The sequence below is a fragment of the Ranitomeya imitator genome, chromosome 1 (assembly GCF_032444005.1).
Source record: "Ranitomeya imitator isolate aRanImi1 chromosome 1, aRanImi1.pri, whole genome shotgun sequence".
Taxonomy (NCBI): domain Eukaryota; kingdom Metazoa; phylum Chordata; class Amphibia; order Anura; family Dendrobatidae; genus Ranitomeya; species Ranitomeya imitator.
The window spans coordinates 523,148,445-523,161,123 of NC_091282.1; the positions used below are offsets into that span (position 1 = coordinate 523,148,445).

General features: G+C 48.3%; 1 protein-coding gene across 2 annotated transcripts in view; it reads left to right on the forward strand.

Annotated features, from left to right (window-relative positions):
- The first annotated feature begins 426 nt into the window (after positions 1-426).
- The window catches only part of SMC2 (structural maintenance of chromosomes 2), a 157,243-nt gene continuing 144,990 nt past the window's right edge, over positions 427-12,679 (forward strand). The window contains exons 1-3 of one of the 2 annotated variants that reach the window (XM_069766939.1): positions 427-511; positions 2,913-3,097; positions 11,673-11,822. In XM_069766939.1, coding sequence (XP_069623040.1) covers positions 2,930-3,097; positions 11,673-11,822 — 318 coding nt within the window. In that variant the 5' untranslated portion in view covers positions 427-511; positions 2,913-2,929. The remainder of the gene's footprint in view (positions 512-2,912; positions 3,098-11,672; positions 11,823-12,679) is intronic. The other variant, XM_069766949.1, reaches the window with a different exon arrangement.

The window sequence follows — 12,679 nt, forward strand, 5'->3', positions numbered from 1 at the left end:
TACATTTTGTTTTCTGTAAACTGTCTACAACTAAAAGAACAATTTTTTTAAAAAAAAATTACAGAATACTGTACATTACTTGTCATGTAAGAAAAGGAAAGCAAAGCAATGGCAAACGTGCCCCTTCTAAAGATGGCGGAATCAGGGTGTCACGTGACGTTTTAGCGCTGAAGCAACTAAACATTAGACATTCAAATTCACAGCCCGCCCTATCTGGGGCCTAACAAGCAGCGGGTCCTCAGTCTGGCTGTCCTTTTGGTGCCTGTTCATTAAAATATATCGGAACAACATTTCTAACATAGAACAGTGACTATGAAGTAAATACTTTGTACGTTTACGGGCAGGAATGTTTGCAAATAATCCTTCTTCCAGGCATATGCTGCTTCTCTGTGCAAAAAATCAGAACAGGCGCTACGTAGGACACAATAGCCCGGTGTTACGTCCATACTGAAGTGCCGCACGGGAAAAGCGCGCTCAGCCTGAAAGTGAGGTACCGGTGCGAGCGTGCGTGGTGAGTGTGCCTGTACCCTCAGGACATTGTTACCGGCAGTTCATGTTGGTGACTGCTTCTCACATTGTTATACTCTTGTGTTTTCCCCACCCAGATAAGTAGCCGGTGATGGTCAGTCGTCAGTGTTCTCACGGCGATGTACCCCGACCCACTAATGGCAGATCACGTGACTCATTAGGCGCTTGTTTATGTGTATGAAATAACTACATTCTACGTCATTATATCAAAGCACTGGTATTACTGTGGAGTGCACCTGTCCCACCAGCCCCTCTTATCTAATACAGCTGGGATAGCAGAATGTACTTTTACCTACTAATGCTGTTATTTAGCCAAAAAAACCCTTCTAAATCTGATGTACATTGGGATAGCCGCCACAGGCAGTGATTGGCTACAGTGGTCATGTGTGAGACATAACCGCCACAGGCAGTGATTGGCTACAGTGGTCGTGTGTGAGACATAACCGCCACAGGCAGTGATTGGCTACAGTGGTCGTGTGTGAGACATAACCGCCCCAGGCAGTGATCGGCTACAGTGGTCGTGTGTGAGACATAACCGCCACAGGCAGTGATCGGCTACAGTGGTCGTGTGTGAGACATAACCGCCACAGGCAGTGATTGGCTACAGTGGTCGTGTGTGAGACATAACCGCCACAGGCAGTGATCGGCTACAGTGGTCATGTGTGAGACATAACCACCACAGGCAGTGATCGGCTACAGTGGTCATGTGTGAGACATAACCGCCACAGGCAGTGATCGGCTACAGTGGTCATGTGTGAGACATAACCGCCACAGGCAGTGATCGGCTACAGTGGTCATGTGTGAGACATAACCACCACAGGCAGTGATCGGCTACAGTGGTCATGTGTGAGACATAACCGCCACAGGCAGTGATCGGCTACAGTGGTCATGTGTGAGACATAACCACCACAGGCAGTGATCGGCTACAGTGGTCATGTGTGAGACATAACCGCCACAGGCAGTGATCGGCTACAGTGGTCATGTGTGAGACATAACCGCCACAGGCAGTGATCGGCTACAGTGGTCATGTGTGAGACATAACCACCACAGGCAGTGATCGGCTACAGTGGTCATGTGTGAGACATAACCGCCACAGGCAGTGATCGGCTACAGTGGTCATGTGTGAGACATAACCGCCACAGGCAGTGATCGGCTACAGTGGTCATGCACACAGCATAACTGTTCCTCCGTTGGTACAGAGGCTGCCTCATGTAGAGCCGTCTGTCAGTGCAGAAGGTGCCGTTGTAGCGGCTGCTCCCTATGTACTGAGCAGTGACTCCCCTATGAATGAAAGCCTGAGGCTGCAGGGAGGAATAAAGTTAATTTCCTCCCTGCAGTGGGGCTCTCAGTTCGGGCGCTGGGCAGGTCCAGAACACTAACATGCAGAATAACCCCTTATAATAGTGTTTTTTTTTTTTTTTTTTTACATGATAGGATCTCTAATGGGGTTGTCCGCTCACAATATAAAGTCTACAGTCACTGTATTTCAGGGGTGGGCAATTTATTTTCCCGAGGGGCCACATGAGACAGTGCCTGTTGTGGAGGGCCGAACCAATAGACTAAAATTAATTCTGCTCAATATTAATATATTTATAATTTTATATTAATATTGTATAATTGAGCACGATACGGTAAATATGCTGACATCCCCCTATATACTGTATGAGCCTGCACACAGCCCCTCTATTTACCATATGAGCCCCCACATAGTCTTTCTATATACAATAGGAGCCCTCACGTAGCCCCTTGTATATAGTATGAGCCGAGCCCCACACAGTTTCCTATATACACCTCTGTTCACTGTTTCAGACCTTCGGCTATCTCAGTCCACAGGCTGGATTGGGACAGCCAGAGGGCTGGATGTGTCCCGCCAGCTGCATTTTCCCAGGTCTGCTGTATGTGACAGCAGAATCCTGATCCTGTGCACTGCGCGCACTGTCGTGATCCCCTGCACTTCTCTTGCAGGTATGCAGTCACGTGATTGTGTATGCGATGTTTGTATTTGCAGTCTCGTGATGACTAATCCCACCTAGATTTTCTCCATAGAATATAATTGAGAGAGGAACGAATATGGAAAGCACATGACCGCAAGTATACAAATCACATACATGTAGTCACGTACCCGCTTATCTGTGGGAATACAGGGTAACTTGTGTCAGTGTGCAGACTAGGCTTCTGGGACCGGACAGCCCCTCTAACATGGGGATGCCTGCGCTTATAGGCTGATATCACAGCAGGACAATTGCGAGACTGGCAAGGTCCAACCAGAGCTGCTGGGGAATTGCCAGATGGGAGTAAATTAGTATATTCCATCTTTATAAATGTTGGACAAACCCTTTTATCTCCTGTTTTTGCATGTACTTAACCCTTTTCTTCTCTTCCAGGTAGAGCAGGCTCAAAGATGCACATCAAGTCCATCATCGTTGAAGGCTTCAAGTCTTATGCTCAGAGGACAGAGATCAACTGCTTTGATCCACTTTTCAATGCCATTACTGGACTTAATGGCAGCGGCAAGTCCAATATTCTGGACTCTATTTGCTTCCTTCTTGGCATCTCCAATCTTACCCAGGTAACATACAGACTGGTGGATGTTGTGTAGGGACACACTCCCCCTCTTTTTGCTTTATGCATACGGCAGGTTAGAGCTTGTAGAGGTCCAAATACTATGTGGATCCTTAATACGTTACCCATGAAAATGTGATGTCGTAATATTCCTCTGTCGTATTAATGGCAGCTTTCCTCTTGGTGTATCAAATTACAAGTGCTTCTCATTAAATTAGAATATCATCAAAAAGTTAATTTCAGTTCTTCAATAGAAGTGAAACTCCTATTTTATAGTGTCATTACTAACAGTGATCGATTTCAAGCGTTTCTTTTTGTTAATGTTGATGATTATGGCTTACAGCCAATGAAAACCCCAAAGTCAATATCTCAGTAAATTAGAATTAACAAAAAACACCTGCAAAAGCTTCCTAAGGGTTTGAAAAGGTTCCTTATTCCGTTTCGGTAGTCTTCACAATCATGGGGAAGACTGCAGACTTGACAGATGTCCAGAAGGCAGTCATTGACACACTCCACAAGGAGGGCAAGCCACAAAAGGTCATTGCTAAAGAAGCTGGCTGTTCAGAGTGTTGTATCCAAGCATATTAATGGAAAGTTGAGTGGAAGGAAAAAGTGTGGTAGAAAAAGGAGCACAAGCAATTGGGATAACCACAGCCTAGAAAGGATTGTTAAATTGAACCTGTCACCCCCAAAATCGAAGATGAGCTAAGCCCACCGGCATCAGGGGCTTATCTACAGCATTCTGTAATGTTGTAGATAAGCCCCCGATGTATCCTAAAAGATGAGAAAAAGAGGTTAGATTATACTCACCCAGGTGCGTTCCTGGTACGATGGGTGTCGCGGTCCGGTCCGAGGCCTCCCATCTTCTTACGATGACGTCCTCTTGTCTTCTCGCCGCGGCGCAAGCGTACTTTGTCTGCCCTGTTGAGGGCAGAGCAAAGTACTGCAGTGCACTGGGCCTCTCTGACCTTTCCCGGCGCCTGCGCACTGCAGTACTTTGCTCTGCCTTCGACAGGGCAGACAAATTACTCCTGCGCCGCAGCGTGAAGACAAGAGGACGACGTCATCCTATGAAGATGGGAGGCCCCGGACCGCGACACCCATCGGACTGGGATCGCCCCTGGGTGAGTATAATCTAACCTCTTTTTCTCATCTTTTAAGGTACCTTCACACATAACGATATTGTTAACGATATCGTTGCTATTTGTGACGTAGCAACGATATCGTTAATGAAATCGTTCTGTGTGACAGCGACCAACGATCAGGCCCCTGCTGGGAGATCGTTGGTCGCTGAATAAAGTCCAGAACTTTATTTCGTCGCTGGACTCCCTGGAGACATCGCTGGATCGGCGTGTGTGACACCGATCCAGCGATGTCTTCACTGGTAACCAGGGTAAACATCGGGTAACTAAGCGCAGGGCCGCGCTTAGTAACCCGATGTTTACCCTGGATACCATGCTAAAAGTTAAAAAAAAAAACAGTACATACTTACCTACCGCTGTCTGTCCTCCAGCGCTGTGCTCTGCACTCCTCCTGTACTGTCTGTGAGCCGGAAAGCAGAGCGGTGACGTCACCGCTCTGCTTTCCGGCTCACAGACAGTACAGGAGGAGTGCAGAGAAGCAGAGCGCAGCGCTGGAGGACAGACAGCGGTAGGTAAGTATCTAGTGTTTGTTTTTTTTAACTTTTAGCATGGTATCCAGGGTAAACATCGGGTTACTAAGCGCGGCCCTGCGCTTAGTTACCCGATGTTTACCCTGGTTACCGGCATCGTTGGTCGCTGGAGAGCTGTCTGTGTGACAGCTCTCCAGCGACCAAACAGCGACGCTGCAGCGATCCGGATCGTTGTCGGTATCGCTGCAGCGTCGCTTAATGTGAAGGGGCCTTTAGGATACATCGGGGGCTTATCCAGAATGCTGTAGATAAGAATCTGATGCTGGTGGGCTTAGCTCACCTTCGATTTTGGGGGTGACAGGTTCCCTTTAAGAAAAGACCATTCAAAAATGTGGGGAAGATTCACAAGGAGTGGACTGCTGCTGAAGTCATTGTTTCAAGAGCCACCACACACAGACGTATCCAGGACATGGGCTACAAGTGTCGCATTCCTTGTGTAAAGCCACTCATGACTAATAGACAACTTCAGAAGTGTCTTACCTGGGCCAAGGAGAAAAAGAACTGGACTGTTGCTCAGTGGCCAAAGGTGTTGCTTTGAGCCGAAAGTAAATTTTGCGTTTCATTTGGAAATCAAGGTCCCAGAGTTATAGTTAGGTAGGTTGAAAAAAGACCTAGGTCAATCAAGTGCAACCTTTCTGCACCAATTGTGCATTTCGTCACTAATTTAGCTATAACCTGCAATGTTATATGTATTAAGGAAGTCATCCAGCCCTTTTTTAAAAGCTGATACAGTGTCTGCCATTACTACCTCCTGTGGCAGGGCATTCCACAGTCTGACTGCTCTAAGTGTAAAGAACTTTTTCCTGTTTAGCTGCCGGAATCAGCTTTCTTCCACCCGTAATGAGTGCCCTCTAGTCCTCAGTACGGTATTTGGAAGGAATAAGTCATGTACCAGGGTTTTGTACACTTCCTCTAGAGGAAGAGTGGAGAGGCCACAATCCAAGCTGTTTGAGGTCTAGTGTGAAGTTTGCACAATCAGTGATGGTTCGGGGAGCCATGGCATCTGCTGGTGTAGGTCCACTGTGTTTTATCAAGACCAAAGTCAGCACAGCCATCTACCATGAAATTTTAGAGCACTTCATGCTTCCCTCTACTGACAAGCTTTTTGGAGATGGAAATTTCATTCTCCAGCAGGACTTGGCACCTGTCCACACTGCCAAAAGTACTAATACTGGTTTAAAAACAACAGTATCTCTGTGCTTGATTGGCCTGCAAACTCATCTGACTTTAACCCCATAGAGAATCTATGGGGTATTGTTAAGAGGAAGATGAGACACCGGACCCAACAATGCAGACAAGCTGAAGGCTGCTATCAAAGCAACCTGGGCTTCAATAACACCTCAGCAGTGTCACAGGCTGATCGCCTCCATGCCACGCCGCATTGATGCAAAGGACCCCCGTCCAAGTATTGAGTGCATTTACTGAACATACATTTCAGTAGGCCAATATTTCGGATTTTAAAATAATTTTTCAAGCATGTGTTATAAAGTATTCTAATTTACTGAGATAATGACTTTTGGGTTTTCATTGGCTGTAAGCTATAATCATCAACATTAACAGACATAAACACTTGAAATAGATCACTCAGTTTGTAATGACTCTATATAATGAGTTTCACTTTTTGTATTGAAGAACTGAAATTAAATTAACTTTTTGATGATATTCTAATTTAGTGAGAATCACTTGTATTTTTTTATCGCTTCATTGGGGGACACAGGTAACCATGGGTGTATGCTACTGTCGCTAGGAGTCTGAGACTATGCAGAAAAAGGAAAATAGCTCCTCCTTAGCAGTATACACCCACCGACATGCACAAAGCACCTCCGTTTAAGCTCAGTGTCTGTAGGAGGCGGACCTGGATCTGATCCCAGATACGCATTTTCCTTTGCAGGCTCCCTGTTTGTGTTTATTATTCTTTTTCATTTATTTTTCAGGTTCATCTTTCTAGGGTAACAGGGTGTAATGTCTCACCCTGTTTTCCCGTATGTATGTGACCGAAAGAGCAGTTTGGTATCACCCACATTGCCCACTCTCGGACTTGCAGGCAGGACTTTATTCCCCTTTATCCCCTGTCAGCCTTATGGGTGTTTCAGGGTGATTCGTGGTGGCCAGTCCTTGCCTTTTGCCCTCCTCACCCCTCTCCTTGGAGAGGGCTGAAAGGAAGACGGTGGTCACTAGTGGTGCTCTCCCCCCTTCTTGTAAAGGGTTAATGCCGTCTTCTGCACCGTGTGTAGATGGTGCGGGAAGGAAGATCCCCGATGCTAGCTACCCTCTCCCACTCGAGGGCACCTGATGTGATCCTCATCTGTGAAGAGGAGTCAGGACCCACCTGCAGGTAATGTATGTTTCTTCCTCTGCAGCGGCGCAGGCAGGTCCCATCACATTCCTGTCCCCTAACGTGGACAGGGCTCCTCCAGCAGCAGCTGCTCCTTTCTTCCACGGCAGCGCTGCGCAGGCAGGATCGTCCCTTAACAGGGACCTTTACAGCCGCAGCCATTTTCTAGCTTTCCTGGCCGCACCTCCTCTCTACATTCTCAACCGAGTGCTTGAATTTCACGCACGTCTTTTCTGCACCCTTTTTTCTCCGCCCCCTTTTTTCTCTGTCGGGCCGACAGGTCCTCTTAGCTGGCCATGTCCCTCGGGGAGTCAGCCTATCAGAGGAGCTCTTTCATTTTCCTCTTTTCCCTTCAATGGGAAAGGGCCCCTGCCCTTTCGACCTTTCTCCTCTTCAGGGACTTCCTCTCAGCAGGACCGCTCGTCCGCCCCAGGGGACAGAAAAAAAGCCATCCTTCAAATCTGCACCTCACTGGAGGCCAAAGGGCCGCTCCTCCAAAACCTCTGGGTTCCATTCTCACAGGTTCTTCTCTAAGTGACGGGTCACCCCCACCGGGGAATATTTCCAGGGCTTCCTCTCTTCAGGGACGCATGGTTGTCGATGGTCAACGACGCCTGGGTCAGAGAGATCGTTACGTCCGGTTACAAGATCGACTTTTCAAAACCCCTCCCCCCCCCCCGAAGATGTTTTTCTGTCTCGTCCGCCGAAACTTCCGTCTCAGGCCCCAGTGGTCCTTCAGGCCGTCTCTTTCCTTCTATGCTCGGGAGTAATCGTACCCGATTTTCAGGGTTTTACTTCAATCTTTCTGTAGTCCCGAAAAGACGGATCGCTCCCACCGATCTTGGACCTCAAGCATTTGAACCGCCACGTTCGGATCCGCCTCTTCTGGATGGAGTCCTTATGCTCAGTGATCGCCTCCATGGAACCAGGGGAATTTCTTTGTTCTGTAGACATCCAAGATGCTTATTTCCACATTCCTGTTTGTGTGCAGCTTCGGAGATTCTTTCGGTTTGCGATCCAGGAGGATCATTATCAATTCACGGCCCTTCCTTTCGGCCTGGCGTCTTCCTCCAGGGTGTTCACAAAGATCATGGCAGCGGACATGGCCATCCTTCGCTTCAAGGGTATCCTCATAATCCCTTACTTGGATGATCTAGTCAAAGGGCTGTCCCGCCGAGACTGCGACCAGAGTCTTCAGATCACTCTGGTCCGTCTTGGCTGGATAGTCAACAGAGAGCAATCCTCCCTGATCCCAGCTCAGCGCCTGACGATCCTGGGTATGGACTTCCTTCTAAAGGAGAAGTATTCTCTCTGCCAGGAAATCTGCTCTCTAAAGCGACCAGTTCCCCTTCCCCTACTGTCCTGCATGAGGGTTCTGGGGAAGTTGATTGCTTTCATAGAAGCCTTGCCTTATGTCCAGTTCCACACCCGTCCTCTTCAGCTGGCCCTCTTGTCTGCTTGGGACACGAAAACCGTCTCCCTAGACCGACCGGTACTTCTGCCTCTCAAGGTGAGGCAGTCTCTGACTTGGTGGAGGCTATCCGCCTCAATCCTGCGCAGGAGGTCCTTTCTTCCTCTCCGGTGGCAGGTCATCACCACCGACGCCAGTTTCCTCGATTGGGGAGCAGTCTTCCTTCATCACACAGCAAAGGATCGCTGGAGCACCCAGGAAGCCCTTCTCCCCATCAATCTTCTAGAGATCAGAGCAATCTTTCTTGCCTTACTCCGCGGGCAGTCCCTCCTCGCAGGCAAGCCGGTCCGCATTCATTTGGACAACTCCACGGCCGTGGCTTACATAAATTACCAAAGCGGGACTCGCAGCAAACAGGTTTTGACAGAGGTGACAAAGATGCTGTGATGGGCGGAATGTCACGTCCCTGCCATATCAGCCGTTCACATACCGGGGGTGGAAAATTGGGCAGCCGATTTTCTGAGTCGTCAGGGCCTTGCATCAGGCGAATGGTCCCTCAGTCCCGCAGTCTTCAACCAAATATGTCAGAGGTGGGGCACTCCGGACGTCAACCTCATGGCGTCTCGGATGAACCACAAGGTTCGTCTATTTGTAGCCAGGTCCCGGGATCCACTGGCCATCGACTGCGATGCTCTAGTGATCGCGTGGTCCCAGTTTCAGTTGCCTTATCTTTTTCCGCACCTCTTGATTCCAAGGGTTGTTATAAAGATAAAGGCAGAAGGGATTCCTGTAATCTTGATAGCTCCTGACTGGCCAAGACATCCTTGGTATGTGGAGCTGGTTAACATGCTTTCGGATGCCCCCTGGAGGCTTCCAGACCGTCTGGATCTTCTGTCACAGGGCCCCCTTTTCTACCAGAATTGTCAGACTCTGAGTTTAAAGGGAACCTGTCACCCCCAAAATCGACGGTGAGGTAAGCTTACCGTCATCAGGGGCTTATCTACAGCATTCTGTAATGCTGTAGATAAGCCCCCGATGTTACCTGAAAAAGGAGAAAAGACGTTAGATTATACTCACCCAGGGGCGGTCCCGCTGCGGTCCAGTCAAATGGGTGTCTCAGGTCCGCTCCGGCGCCTCCTATCTTCATTCCATGACGTCCTCTTCTGGTCTTTATGCCTGCGTCGGAGCCGTGGCGTGCTTTGTCTGCCCTGTTGAGGGCATAGCAAAGTACTGCAGTGCGCAGGCGCCGGGCCTCTCTTACCTTTCCGGTGCCTGCGCACTGCAGTACTTTGCTCTGCACTCAACAGGGCAGACAAATTACGCTGGAGCCACGGCGTGAAGACCAGAAGAGGATGTCATGGAATGAAGATGGGAGGCGCTGTTCCGAACCTGAGACACCCATCGGAGCAGGATCGCCCCTGGGTGAGTATAGTCTAACCTCTTTTTCTCCTCTTTCAGGTAACATCGGCGGCTTATCTACAGGATTACAGAATGATGACGGTGAGCTTACCTCACCATCCATTTTGGGGGTGACAGGTTCCCTTTAACGGCATGGCGGCAGTCCTGAAGGAGGCTGGTTATTCTCACCAGGTCATTCATACCTTGATTAGGGTGAGAAAACCAGTATCTACCACAGATATTGGAAGGCCTTCTTCTGGTGGTGCGAGGAGAACAACTTGTTCCCAATGTCCTTTTCCCTTCCTTCCTTCCTTCCTTGGTTTTCTTCAAGCGAGTCTCGACTCAAGTCTATCGCTCAGTACCCTTAAAGGTCAGGTTTCCGCTCTGTCTATTCTCTTCCAGAGGAATCTGGCTTCCCTTTCCCATGTGAAAACCTTTCTTCAGGGTATCGCCTACCTGACAGCACCTTACCATCCCCCGATAGAACCATGGGATCTTAATCTTGTCTTTGGCACCCTCCAACGCGTGCCTTTTAAGCCCATTCAAGATATTTCGTTTTCCTTCCTGTCATTGAAGATGGCCTTAGTAATCGCCATTACTTCTATCAGGAGGGTTTTTCCGAGTTAGCAGCCTGATCTTGTCATTCTCCGTTCTTGGTTTTACATCAGGACAAGGTAGTTCTCAGATCAGTCCCTTCCTTTTTTTCCCAAGGTGGTCTCTTCTTTCACATCAATGAAGACATTGTCCTCCCTTCTCTATGCCCTCGCTCTCCTCGAGCTGGACTTGGTGAGAGTTATTCTATCTTTCAAGGACTGCTTCCTTTCGTCAATTCGATTCCCTATTTGTCATCTCTGAACGTCGTCGAAAGGGACTCCAGCTTCTAAGTCCACTATCGCCCGTTGGATTCATTCGGCGATATTGGAGGCTTACCGCGTTCAGGACAAACAGCCTTCTCCTGGAGTGAGGGTCCACTCCACCCGAGCAGTAGGTGCTTCCTGGGCTGTTCGTCACCAGGCTTCGGCCTTAGATTTGCAAAGCCGCGACCTGGTCGTCCTTTTACACTTTTGCAAAGTTTCACACGGTCCATACCCATTCTTCGTCTGATGCAGGCTTTGGTAAAAAGGTACTGCAGGCGGTGGTTGCGCACCGGCCGACCTAAGTCCGTTCTTTTCTTTGCATTCTTTCTGTTCTCACCCTTGGGACTGCTTTTGGACGTCCCATGGTTATCTGTGTCCCCCAATGAAGCGATAAAGAAAGAGGGATTTTTGGTACTCACCGTAAAGTCTTTCTTGGAGCCTTCATTGGGGGACACAGCATCCTCCCTAACTGTTGGTATGGCTTTTTGGGTTTACGTGCCTTTTGTTGTTGGGCTGATACATTTGTTGAGTTTTGTTGCTTCTCCTGCTTTTGCACTAAACTGAGGTACTTTGTCCCTGTTGGTGGGTGTATACTGCGGAGGAGGAGCTATTTTCGTTTTTTTGGATAGTGTCAGCCTCCTAGCGACAGCAACACACACTCATGGTTACCTGTGTCCCCCAATGAAGGCTCCAAGAAAGAGATTTTACGGTGAGTACCAAAAATCCCTCTTTTCATCAGCTGCTGAATTCTGGAGAAAGAGCCCACCCGCTTCCCCACACTATTTTTACTGGAGAGCATCTCTGCAAAATTGGTGAACACAAGTTGAGGTTGTTGGTCACCTTTTAGGTTGAAAAAATGTTTAATTTATTTTTTTTAATTCGTTTCTGATTGGTATTATATTTTTATAGGTAAGAGCCTCCAACTTGCAGGATCTTGTGTATAAAAATGGTCAAGCTGGAATAACGAAAGCTACAGTATCTATAACGTTTGAGAATCTTGACAAAAAGCAGAGCCCACTAGGATTTGAGTCACATGATGAAATCACTGTGACAAGACAGGTGAGTAAGATTTTGCACTGCATCTGCCCACAAGATTTTTTTTTTTTCCTTCAACTGCTTCCGGTCTGGTAATGTACTATGAAGGTCAGCCAGTCCACTTTTTCCCCCTGCACTGACGTTCTAAAACATCAGTGGAGCCTAATCAGATTTCCAAGATCGGGAAGCTGTGGGGGCGATGAGCCTGTGGTCACGCACAGCCAGACTTCCCAGAGAGAAGATGGACATAGTTTATCACTAGTGGTGAGCGAGCATGCTTGGATAAGATGTTATCCGAGCACTCTCTGGTGTTATCCAGGTATCTTGGGTTCGAGTCCCTGCGGCTGCATGATTTGCGGCTGTTAGGCCATCCCCACATGTGCTCAGGGTATCTAACAGCCGCAAATCATGCAGCCGCAGGGACTCGAACATAATATACCAGCACGCCCAAGATACTTGGGTAACATGTTATCCAAGCACAATCCCTTATCACTATTTATCACCATATTTACCTTCTCCATGTCTTTACACAACGCTGAACCAGCACAATGTGTACCAATTACTAAGCACTTACCCTTCTTACTCCTCTGGACCTAGTAAATGTGATCAGTGGGTGCAAGGAGGGAACAGGAGCTGCAAGGTCCTAGGAAACCCGGACAGCTCTGCTATGTAGCCAGGAAGCTGAAATTTCTGTGTAGCTGGCGCTAATGTAACAGCCCCAATTACAAGGGATATCGGCAAAAAATTGTATTAGTATGTCATGGGCATCACTGTGGATCAGTGGTTAGCACTGTATTGCCTGTGTTCGAATCCCACTAAGGACAACATCTGCAGGGAGTTTCTATGTTCTCCCCGTGTTTGTGTTCTCCGGTTTCCTCCGA